Genomic DNA, 13,473 nt, shown 5'->3' with positions numbered 1-13,473 from the left:
AAAAGTGAAGGCTAGCATTAAAAAATGCTACTAGCTAAATTCATCACATCGAAATACACTCGTCTTTCGATCCAGAAAAACCCTCACCCAAGGCCAACGTCCGTGAACACTCTCCCGAAGGCACGACAGTGCAGTGAGATAAAACACGTTCAGTTCAAGGGTCCAACTAGTGAAAACCACATACTCGCCTAGTTTTCCATCATCACCCTGATGCCTCTGAAACTAAATGATATGAGCAGGAATCGAACATTGGTCACATAAAACACTAAATCTCTTTCTTACCATTTCACCACCATAAGCTCATTAGCATATTAAATATAAACCTAGAAAAACAAATGTGTGGTGATTATGCGGGTTGTCACATTATTTATGACTTTGTATTACTATATATGTTCTTGTCTAGAAAATAGTGAAACAAGTCAAAGTGTGGTTGCTTTCATTTCCTGGTACTTTTATGGTTTGGTTTGGTTCAATAAATCAACCTAATAAAGACGGTCTGTTTAGTCGAAACCAATTTAAGGTCAAACTAAAAAAACTTTGATATGCTACCGACTATACTTGAAGTGAGTTTGAGTTTGAGTTTGAGTTTGAGTTTGAGTTGATGATCTTGGTTGAGTGCTAGTAGATTCTATTAATGTAAATAAATCCTAAATAATGACAATTGACCGGATTATCCTTGATTTTGTTTATGAAAAGAGTTTTAAATAATTAAACCACGAAGACCTAGATGAAGAAATGACAAATTTCATAAAATTCAACGTATTTATTTATTTATTTTGGTTAAACAAATATATCAAAGTCAATAAACATATCAAAAATAAATTACCTTTGAAGACATTATAAAATGATAATAATAGACGTATGTATAATATGAAATACATGCTAGAATACTTTTAAGTAATTATACATATGCAATTCTTACTAACCTTTAATTCTTAAAGAAAAAAATATGAAAATAAAAAAGCAAACTTCATCATAAATGAATTTTCTTTTCATTTATATAATTAGTTTAGATGTCATTTTCCATACAAATTGGTTTTTTACTTTCTAGTTGAGGACAAGTCAACTTTTTAAAAACAGCTCTAAAAATATTAAAAATTGCTAAATATTTATCTTTTTTTCTCCTAACATGTAGTAGAAATATGAGCATATTTTTTAATACCTTTTTTTTAAAATACACACATCACACGTTATTATTATATTAAGTTTAATGAAAAATGAAATCAAGATTTAAAAATGAAACAAAACTAAACAATCAGTCCGTATTTTTGTCGATGGGCTAGTGGTGGAGTGGTAAGGAAGAGACTTGGTATTTCATGTGACCCATGTTTGATTCATGCTCACAACATTTAGTTTAAGAGGAACTAAGGTGATAATGGAAGACTAGGAGATTAGGTGGCTTTCACTAGTTGGATCTTTGAATCGAATGGATTTTTACTGCACTGTCGTGTTCACGGGCGTTGGCCTTAGATGAGGGTTTTTCCCGGCTCAAAAGACGAATGTATCCTGATACAGTTAATTTAACCAGTAGCCCATTTAAAGAATTCGTTAGACCATTAAAAAAAACAAAAGTCCCTGTTTCTGGTACAAGTGAAAGTTGAATAATAATAATCATTAATATTTGAACTATATTAGTTGTCCCACTAACCTCCAATATTAAATGCAAATATTTATGGTGAAAGGCTATGCATTAAATTAGTCTTCAAGACACCCGTTGAGGATTAAATTGACCAACTGGAGTCATCTTCACTCTTCTTGACTGTGTGTTCTTGGTGTTGTATGTGTTTTTTAAATTGTTTAAAAGCCAACTCTTTTGTCTATTGTCTAATTTCCCTCCTCATTTTAAGTTTGAATCCATTCAAAGCCTTTGATTCCTTCTTAAAACCCTTCAAAGCAATTGCCAACTTTTGCTTTTTTGCATTCTAGGCTTTCAGTCTTTTAACATTTTTTCTGCTTTTTCAATGGGATAATAAGCATTAAACACTAAATAACAAACAAACAAACAAAAATACACAAAACCCATCTTTCTTTTTTGTGTTACCAATCACCCATCATTCAAAGATTCAATTTTTATCATCATCATCGTCATCAAGTTTCAAGATTTGATGCATATTTCACTCTGGAAGCCCATCATCTCCCACTGTTCTTTTCTTGATAAAAAGAACAGAAACAAGACTAAAGATGGGTGCCATCATAACCCATCTGTTCTCAGAAGGCTACAAGAAAACATACTCAAAGAAGCCCTTGAGCAAGCTTCTGAAGATGGGTGTCTCATCAAACCCCAAGATATGGACTCTGAAGACTCCATTGATGTTCAAGATAAAACCTTGGGAAGATCAAGATCACTTGCAAGATTACAAGCTCAAAAAGAGTTCTTGAAAGCCACATCTCTTGCTGCTGATAGGATCTTTGAGGTTCAAGATTCCATACCTGAGTTCAATGAGTGTTTCTCAAAGTTTATAAAAATGTACCCAAAGTACAAGTCTTCTGAAAAGATTGACCAGTTGAGAGTTGATGAGTATTCTCACTTGGATGATCAAGAAACTGCTGCAAAGGTTTGTCTTGATTATTGTGGATTTGGGTTGTTTTCATTTCTGCAGACTGTTAATTATTGGGAAAGTTCAACAATAGGGTTGTCTGAAATAACTGCTAATTTGAGTAATCATGCACTTTATGGTGGTGGAGATATAGGCACAGTTGAACATGATATTAAGACTAGGATTATGGATTATTTAAACATACCCGAGAGTGAATACGGGCTTGTGTTCACTGTCAGCAGAGGTTCTGCTTTCAAACTGCTGGCAGAATCATACCCTTTTTATTCTAACAAGAAACTGTTGACCATGTTCGACCACGAGAGCCAGTCAGTTAACTGGCTGGCGCAAAGTGCGAAACGAAAGGGGGCTAAGGTTCATAGTGCATGGTTCAAATGGCCTACGTTGAACCCGTGTTCGACCCATCTTAAGAAGATGATTTCGAACAAGAAAAAGAGGAAAAAGGATTCTGCAACCGGGCTTTTTGTGTTTCCGGTTCAGTCGAGAGTTACGGGTGCGAAATATTCGTATCAGTGGATGGCTATGGCTCAACAAAACAACTGGCATGTGTTGCTTGATGCAGGGGCGTTGGGCCCGAAAGACATGGACTCGCTCGGGTTGTCACTTTTTCGGCCGGATTTCATCATCACGTCTTTTTACCGGGTTTTTGGGTTTGACCTGACTGGATTCGGGTGTCTTCTTATTAAGAAGTCAGTGATTGGAGCCCTTCATAGCCAATCTGGTCATGCGGGTTCGGGCATTGTTAAAATCAGCCCGGTTTTTCCTCTTTACTCGGGTGATTCGATCGATGGAATCCAGGTATCTGGTATAGAAGATGTTGAAGTTAGAAAACGAGACGGGTTGACTGAAAGTCAAAGTCAACCCGGAGCGCAGTTACCGGCCTTTTCGGGTGTGTTCACTGCTTCTCAAGTGAGGGATGTGTTTGATACCAAAACAGATCATGGTAACGGGTCGGAAAAAGACGGTGGCAGCTCGATTTTTGAAGAAACGAGTAGCTTTTCGGTTGGGGAGGTTATGAAAAGCCCAGTTTTTAGCGAAGACGAGTCGTCTGATAACTCGTTATGGATTAATTTAGGCCCGAGCCCGGTTGACTCACAATACCATTTGTCCAAAGTCTCGTCTTTTAAAAACGCAGACAAGATTGTCGATAAAGAAACCCGAGAAAATGAGAATGTTGCGAGTCAGGAGATCGAGGAATGTGAAATAAACACACAAAACGAGAACGAAAGTGCAGTTTTACAAAGAGAAACCGAAGGCAATTTCAGATTACTCGGGGGAAGGGAAGAGAATAAACGCGTATCGTTCGGTTTTGACGAAAATGAAGATTTTACATTTTCACAGCACATGGAAGATGATTATGAAGAGTTAGAATCAGATAGAAGGGAGCCTGAGATATCCTGCAGGCATATTGACCACATAAACATGTTGGGCCTCAACAAAACGACACTCCGGTTGCGGTTTTTGGTCAACTGGCTTGTGACGTCGCTGCTCCAGTTTAGGTTACCGGGCTCAAACGGTTTGATCCCGCTTGTTCACATTTACGGGCCCAAGATAAAATATGAAAGGGGCGCGTGCGTGGCGTTTAATGTTAGGAACAGAAACCGCGGTTTGTTCAGTCCTGAGATTGTGCAAAAGTTAGCGGAAACGAATGGGATTTCTCTCGGTGTTGGGATTCTTAGTCATGTGAAGATCATGCAGAACAATGGGATGATGGATCTTGTTGACACAACACTATGCAGACCAATGGATGGGGGGCTGGTGAGAGCTGAGGTTGTGACTGCTTCTTTAGGATTCTTGACTAACTTTGATGATGTGTATAAACTATGGGTGTTTATCGCGCGGTTCCTTAATCCGTCTTTTATTAGAGAATGTGGGCTCGTGACTGTCGTTGAAGACGAAAATGAAGAGCGCGGGTGCTAAGATTTGTGCATAGGAAACAACGTGTTTTGGGCGCGAGTCGGATCGGTTTGGAACATGATCTAGGTGCATGAGTTTGTATTTGTGAAGTGAAATTGGGCTTGCTTGGTTAGGGTTGAGAGTTAGTTTAGAAGCTTTGTTGATGGTGTTTAAAGTTAATATGATATGGTTCACTTTGTAATATGTATTTGTATACATACTATTTTCTTTTGCTTTAAAGGTATGCAACTGACTTTGCTTTGGATGTAATTTTACTTCTGTTTTGTGTGTTCTTTATCCACAATCTTATTGTGTTTCTTAATAAAAAATTAAACCTTCCATGAAGAAAACCTATAGTGTTAAAAGTATTTGTATTTGGTTTATATGTAATGACCAATGTTGTGTAGTCATTTCATTCTTTAAGAAACATATATTGATTTTTAATTTTGTATAATTATGCTTCAACTTCAACAATTTATTTTTTGGGCCCATTTGAAAAATTAAACTCATTTTGAGTTTTTGATTATACTAAGTCCATTGAATGATTTAGACTCGATACCCTTTAACATTTAAAAAATAAAAGGAAAAGCCCGGTCCTTTACTACTTACGTAGTTATGTACGTGGTATGCACGCAGAATCACCAGACCAGAGATGCTCACATAAGCCAGAAGGTCGCCGGCTGATTATCCGACTCCGACATTCCAAGTGGCCGACTCCTACAAGCTGAGTGACCTCGGTAATAACTAAATACTTTTGTTTGGTTTATTGTTATCACAATTATCTAAATTATATATAAGTTATTAAGTTAGTCTTTTTGGACCAATTTTTTACAAGTCTCGGACGTTGGACTTTTTTTCGAGGACGACCCTGAGTAATTGTATTAGGTTTATATGTAATGGCTATGTTGTATTGTTGTAGTGCGTTAATAGTATTTGTTTTAGGTTCATATATCAGTTTGTTTATATGTGTTGAATGTCAAACAAAACATGTTCGGTTATGTGTTGAATGCCAAACAAAACATGTTCGGTTTGTGTAGCATTGTTGTGTTTGCCTCACATGACTATCAATTTTTGTTTATATGATTCATAATTTGGCTCTGACTTACGTTATGTTTATGTAGTTGTTTTAAGTTTTGTGTTTCTCATAACGTTTCTATCCATACATTTACTAGTTTATTTTTTAGAATTTACCGCCGGTACCATAATGAAGTTAATCAATGCCAATTAAATGTACATCACTTCGCTGCTGCAATGCACTGATTTTGCTAATTAGTTAAAAAAAAACCTAGCTTTGTTATGTTCTCTGTTATATAATACAATATAAATTACATATTCAATAAACTCACTAGACGGTAATGTTTATATAATTGTGCTACTCTATTTTTTATTCTCTAATCAGATTATAAACTTTTATCTAAATCAAAATAAGTACATAATGTAACGAAACTAAAATACGAAAAATGTATTTGGAAATAACGAACCCATAATGTTTAATGAAAACATGTAATGTTTTACCACGCGTGTATACTCTTTAATAAACAAAACTACATTTACTAAACATGCAATGTTTTACCACTTGTCACTATTGCATTAATCATCACAATTTAAAATGAACTACATCTTTCAAATCATTTATTAGTTTTTACTAGACTATTGACACGTGTACAACACGGGTGGAAATATATAAATCGTCTAACAAACATATATAATTTTAAACGACAAGATAATTTGTTATATATTTTTGGGGACGAAAGCATGATATTTATTACGTACGTAACTTAAATACAAAAATAAATGTAATGTAAAATCATTGAAAAATAAAAAAACCTATAAAAACATATATATTTCACAAATAAATATTGTAATAAATACTGCAAACACATAGAACTAAAAGTTAAAAAGATGTTTGGGTTTGCTTAATATCAAAAGATTGACTTATAAATATTGTAATATTGACTTATAAGTTATAACTTATTAAAAAGTTAAAAAGATGTTTGGATTTGCTTAATATGTGAGAGGAAAAGTTTCATAAGTCATAAGGTTGTAACTTATGATTTTTTCATAAGTCATAAGGAGGTAAAAATAAGGAATCCCAAACAGCCCCATAATATAAAACTTAAGGACTTAACATAAGAAATTACATTGTTAAAAAGATAACTGAAACTTATCATGTTGGTCGTCCTTACGAAGCATCATGTTGAATAATACGTGCACGTTATATAAGTTCCAATAAAATCGATCCATTTAAACCATGATCATGAGCTAAGTACATAAATATTAGAAATTCAGAAGAATTACGCGAAGGGGACACGGTAATATAGAGGATGCAAGCGTTAGCCACAATGATTGGGCGTAAATTGTCATTTTCCAACTCGGTCCAATCCATTAGTTCGTAGAGCTATTGACGTGTGTGAATATATATATAAATTTGGATAAAAGTTCCACACAAATTGGATTTTAAAAATAGGTTTTCACCTACAACTAAACCACACACGAAAGGCAAGTGTACCTATCGTTTGTAATAAAGTGTTGGCAAGAACCGAGTGTCAATCCATGGATACGGTAAGTTTATAGTACTAAATCTTTGTAAATGACTAACCAAACAAAGAAGTCTTAATTTGAGTTTTTAATTAACTAAACTAGCATACAATGAAAACAAAGCAAGTAAAAATACAAGAAACAATCAATCCAACAAAACTACCTAGACATGCATCCACTCTACCAATGTGATAAAATAGCAATGATATGGTAAACATCATGAATCTAAGCATAAATACTATATTACAATCAAGCAACCTAATACTAACAATTAATCATCATGATGGGTTTTCAATTAAGAATTAAACATAGACTAACTTGTTTGTCAAAACAACAAAGTCTCATAATCAAAGGAAAGCTAGCATGAACAACATTCTAACCACCTAAAATTACACTAAATTAGCTAAACTCATGAATTAAACATCAACTTATGAAACTTTAACTAGCAAGTCATCACCAAGTCAAGAATCATAACAACACTCATCAATTTTCCAATATCAAGTTTAGGGTTTCATGCTCATCAATAATATTATAACCAAACTAATCTTTACTAGTCATTCCTAACTTAGCAATGTAAACAAAGAAACATGAACATTCAAAGTTTAGAAACAAACATCTAGAACATAGTTTTCCAACATGAATGCCTAAACATTTGTAAGACTAACAAGGTATGCAATTCTAACAAGCATGAACACCATCAATATCAACTCATAACTTCAACATTTCCTTGAAAGAAAACCAAATTACCATAACCATACATAGATAAAAATCACAATAGTAAAAGCTTCAACAATGTCTAGATAGTAAATGTTATTAGCCCATAAAGCTTAATACAACTACAATCGAACTAGAAATAAGCCTACAAAACATGCTATTAAACATAGAAATGCAAACCAAAATCAAGAAAGGATTGAAGGATGGAATGATGAATCTTATGCTGGTGGAAGCCTCCAAGAATCCCCTAAAAATGCTACACTTGGTTGAGAGAAAATCCCCAAGACTTCACACTTGAAATGAGGATAATAGAGGTGTATTTATGCATTCTGGACGTCTGGCACGGGCAAGTGCACAGGCCCGTACGGCCGTGCCTATTTGTGGAAAGTCAATCATTGGCTTTAATCTGACCAAAAAGTCAGATCTCTCTGTTCTGGCACGGGCTAGCACGGGCTGGCACGGGCATGCACGGGCGTGAACGGGCTGGTTATTTTGACTTTTTTCAGCATTAGATCATGTACTGGCTTGCACTGGCACATTTCCTGGTTGGCACGGTCCCATGCACGGGCTGGCATGGGCGTGCAGGTCTGGCAGTTTGCTGTTTTTGCCTTCGAAACGCCATCTTTTCATGTTTTCTTTGTCAAGTGGGCGCCCGGACCTGCAAATTCACAAATAACTCAAATAAGTACAAAAAACAATGAATTTTAATGGAGTTCGGCATAAATATGAGGATAATTCAATGCAATAAGATGTACACTTTGTGTTACATCAACTATTTACTCGATCGTAGATTTTTTCTGGACAAACAGTTTAGCTTTAACCATGTTAATGATCCCACATTATTGGTTTATAGAGAATCAAAGTGAATTTTCAGGGAAAACCTTTGAAAGTTTTCAGTCGCTCCACCGACCAGAACACTTAGCGGAGCTTTTAGAAATTGGTTAATAGGTAAAGATACATGTACTTAATGAAATTACAATGTAATTGGATATAGGCGAATTGGCTAAGTATTTATAATGGACTCAAATGTTGTCGATTGTACCGAGGAAAGTAAATTAACGCAATGTTAAAATTTGTATAAAATAATATATTTCTAATAATTCATAACTTAAATAGAAATATCTAAACAATATACTTTAAAATTATAATAGTTAGTATTCATCACATTCACTTAAATAAACATAATAATTTAATTGGATTTAGGTTGGTGGCATTATTACACCTTATGTTATACTTTTATTTATTACAGTCTAACAAAAACAATCAAAATTGAATTTCGGCATTAAGCGTTAAAATGCATTATGGACGGGTAAAGACCGTCGTCACCTACAACAAAACTGTAGCCTAATACCTTGATATTTCTATTAAAATAATAGTCGAATTCCCTGAAACTCCATGTTGACGTTATCGCAAGTGATTAACCTAAGACCATGTAAAATCATGCTGCAAAAAAAAAAGGATAATATTTTAGTCTTTTAATTGATTTACTTATGAATGGGGCGCTTTTGATTTTGGCAAGTGTGCATGAAACCAAAGCAGACTCGTAACCGAAGTAACCTACATGACCCAACCCAACCTAAAATTGAATGAGCCAATTTTGACAAATTTAAAAACAGTAATAGATATTTTATTTTGGCCCATCAGCATGTTACCAAAATCAACCGTTTATTAGTAAACGGGTTGAAATTGACACTTTTACTCAAAACATGATGATCATATTGAAAGAATCAATGAACCATTATATCTGTACTTAAGACCTTAAGTATTTTTTTTTCTACTTACATTGGTTAAACCATTTAAATTATATAAGTGGTAACTTATAAAAATAGATAAGTAGCGTATTACATTAAATAAAGATGAATTTAATTTACACTTATAATTTACAAAATTATAAACAAATCCTAAATCTTTAAATGTTTCCTTAACGAGTACACTACAAAATGAATGGAACAACATCACGTACCTATATATTGAGATTGTTTTGATGAACCTAGTGGATTAGAACAAAGCGTATGATTCAAAACGAATTAATGTTTAAATGAGTGTATTGCATTTATAACATGATGGAGCTTATAAAATGTTATGAATTTTCTTTACATTAATGTTTTTCAAAACTAAGTTTTAACTATTTAGAAGAGAAAATAAAGTGTACATAGAAAATGATTAAAGTTTAGAGAAAAAAAAGAGTTTTCCAAAGTAAATTATAAAATTAATTTTGGATTATTAAATTATAAGAATCCTAGTTATTTTTAAAAAGTAGTAAAATCAACCAATAGAAATTGGCTAGATTGTATTTTCTTTAATACTATATATAGATTTGTTAATTGATAACTATTAAATACTAATTTCAAGGACGAAAATACTTAAATTGTATTAAAGATAATTATGTATGAAATTCTTAAATGTATAAACCTTATTTTTGATACCAATCAATATCACAATTATTTAATTTTTAAATCCCAACATTTTTGGGTTCGTGATAAACAAGGTAAACTAACTAATACACTATCAAATATAGTATACAAAGGCTTTTTTTTTTTACTAATTTGTGATTTATTACGGTCATTTTTTACTTTTATAGTTATAATGTAAAATGTACAACTTATTACTAATAATGTATAGTTTTGTTGTCTATTGTATTATCTTTAGTTCTAACATTTTTCATTAATTTTAATTGTTTATATGCTATCTTTTCTAAAACTCGTGTAGTACACTTTGAAAACAACAACAAATATAGTAACTTATTACTGTATTGTTTTCTTTTTAATTGTTTTAAACATTATTGTACAACGACCGTCTCTTAACAATATATAATAAGTTTATTGATTTTGTATTTTGCTTAGTTATTAATTATTATTTTTTTTCATTGATTACTCATGTAGCGTTCGCGTTTCAAGCTAACTAGTATTAAGACCCACGCTCTGCAGGGAAAACTTCTATTTTTTGACATGATGATTTGAAATATAAGTTGCTTCATTCTGTGGTTGAATCCTTTTCACTTTCTCAAGTGGACAAAGTATTACCAAATTTACAAAAAATAAATAAATAAGAAATCGAAAAGTAAAACGGGTTTGCTTTTGGGCCGCTTAACTTCGATTAGAGAAAGGAATTTTGATCCGTTATGATATGTCACACAATCTGTTGGACCCATCAAATTCCGACATAAGTCGACGAGCCAGTTTTGATCCATGAACTTTCGCAATTTCATATCTTACACGAAAAAAATATGCTACCAGCAATGAATTCTCTAGGTTTTGTATTATATACAAAACAAATCGACTATTTACTTTTGAAGTTTCGTATTATAATTTCTACAGCAAACAAAACAAAATAGCTAAATGAATAAATAAAAAATAAATAAGAAAGCGCATATATGTACTTTTGGAATCAAATTCAAATGTAAAACATGAAAGCTTAAATGCTCCGAGAAACTACTACTCTCCCCCTGCTTTCTTTTTTATAGTTGGTTTTCTATGCATGTATGTTTTGTTGCATTAAAAGGTTGTATATTATGTTTGAGTAGTTGCACAAATGATGAATAGTAAATTATGTGAGTGTATTGATTTTTGGCTTTTAATATATCTTACTATATTAATTTTAAATATTAACTCTTAAGTTGAAGAAAGTTTCAAATAAATTGTTATAATCATCATTTATTGATTAATAAAGACAATTAATTATTTTCGTTGTTATTTTTTAAAATTTTAAGACTTTGCTTTTTTTTTTTGTTTTTTGGATTTTGGGAAATTATTATGAATGTTTGGACTGGATGTATAGATGTTTAGATTAAAATGGTGATTTAAGTCACCAGGTTTGGATTATATTGTTGTTTTATTAAATACACAATTTAACAAAAATTATAATTATATTTCATTGTTATATTCATATTTTTAGCATTTTTTGTGCTGTGTACTTAAATGTTTTATTATTTCAATAAAAAATAGTTTTTGTAACACATAACTTAAGTTGCAACATCTATATGTTTACGCTTCATAGTTTACAACATATGATTTCAGTAGATGATTAAGTTTTAACTAATATGTTTTTTTTGTTTCATGGTATAAGTTAGAAATATGTGACCTAACTTAGAATTATGTTTTAAATTGTTATTTTTCTCTATTTGTCTTTGTATGTTGGGTTCTTTTAATTAAAATAACAATGTGATACCTTATAATAATAATAATAGATTATATGACGTTTACAATTCATTAAAATGTATATAACACACATACATACACACACACACATATATATATATATATAAAGTTTTATATATTTTTCGTCCGTGTGTAACACGGGATCTAACCTAGTATATATAACATATAGAATATTTCCATATTCAAATGTAACGACCTAGTTCTTAAATTTTATTCAATTTGTTCTAGAATAGGGATGAGCATTTTCGGTACCGTCGGTACTGAATCGATACCAAGTTTTGAGTTTTCGCAATCGGTACGGTACTGGTATTTTCCGAATTTTGCACGCAATGCCGGGTACCGAACCGAATCGAACATTTCGATACCGATACCAAATATTTCAAATTTTCAGGATTGGAATTTTTAAAATTGGTTACCGGTACCATCCGAAACTTATCCTTATTATTGAGTTTGCCATTCTCATTTTTGCATGTGTTAGTAAATTGCTTTTGAATATATATTAAAAGTAAAGTTTAAGAACTCAACCCTTCAATCCCATAATTTTCTTTATAAATAAATGTTTGGACTGGAAAAGGAAAATTTAAGTGGAAAAAAAATCAGGTTTTTATTTTTGTTCCTATGATAAATATTCCTATAAATTAGATAACACCATTCTTAATTTCTTATACACATGATAAAATGCCTTCTTGGACAACTATTAGTAGTTGACCATGGAATATATTATATATTATTTGCTAGTCTAAATTTTTGCTAGTCTTTTTTCATTTTTTTTCCTTATGTCTTCTTTCTGTTTTACAATTTTGTTGTTTTTTCGGCTAGAATCTCTACTGTTTCCTTTGTTTATTCATAGACTCACTCATGATTTTTGGTTCGTTACAAATTAATTTTATGCATGTTATTAATAGATATTAAAAATATATAATCCGTTGTTGAACAAGAGGGTCAACCGGCTATAAAACCAAGGTTAAAATTTTTGAATTCGGAAGGTTACTAAAACGTCAATATCGGGCTAGCCATTTGGTAGATATTAGATATGAGGACTCATATTCAAACATGGACAAGACGTAGTTTAGTATTATTTGTGTAGAATAGAGTAAATGTAACATTTCTCGTTAAAAAAAGATTTATAATTATAACTAACAGTTATAAGGGTATCCAGGGTCGGTGTCGAGTAGCGGTCGGGTGTTCCACCGGTAGCTCGGCTACACCAGGCCGATACCTCGATTATCAAAATTTCATACACTTTTTAATTGTTCAACGGTCAAATTAACCGTTGTAAAATTATTAAAGAAAAAACAAATATACTTTTTAAATCCTATAAATTAATACCCTCTTATACATTTTTTACACTACATATAAAATACCTTTCTATGTATTGTTACCCACTACATTTTATACAATCATCTATTATATCCAAAAAAAAAAAAGGGAAGGATTCAGGCAAAAAAAACTTCGGGCGGTTCATAAAGACATGCCTCGCCCAAGAGGCGGTTCTAGCCGTTCCCAACCAAACATTCTATTTAACTTCATGTTATTTTTAAGTTTTATCTTATTTTTCTTAGTTAATTTTATGTATTTTTAATTAATGAAATTTATGCTTTTATTTTTATTTG

General features: G+C 32.1%; 1 protein-coding gene across 1 annotated transcript; it reads left to right on the top strand.

Annotated features, from left to right (window-relative positions):
- The first annotated feature begins 2,105 nt into the window (after window positions 1–2,105).
- On the top strand, window positions 2,106–4,475 carry LOC143597134 (uncharacterized). The gene has a single exon (XM_077075723.1). It carries the CDS (start codon window positions 2,106–2,108, stop codon window positions 4,473–4,475), a length of 2,370 nt encoding a protein of 789 aa, XP_076931838.1.
- Window positions 4,476–13,473: the final 8,998 nt, after the last annotated feature.

The sequence above is a fragment of the Bidens hawaiensis genome, unplaced genomic scaffold, assembly GCF_021521415.1.
Source record: "Bidens hawaiensis isolate Kalapana, Puna unplaced genomic scaffold, B.hawaiensis_p1.1 tig00047620_1, whole genome shotgun sequence".
NCBI lineage: Eukaryota > Viridiplantae > Streptophyta > Magnoliopsida > Asterales > Asteraceae > Bidens > Bidens hawaiensis.
The sequence above is the reverse complement of the archived record's forward strand: the minus strand, read 5'-3'. Positions and strand labels throughout refer to the sequence as shown.

Excerpts from the sequence above, each read along its gene's own strand:
- LOC143597134 (XM_077075723.1), top strand. The coding sequence starts at position 2,106 with ATGCATATTTCACTCTGGAAGCCCATCATCTCCCACTGTTCTTTTCTT.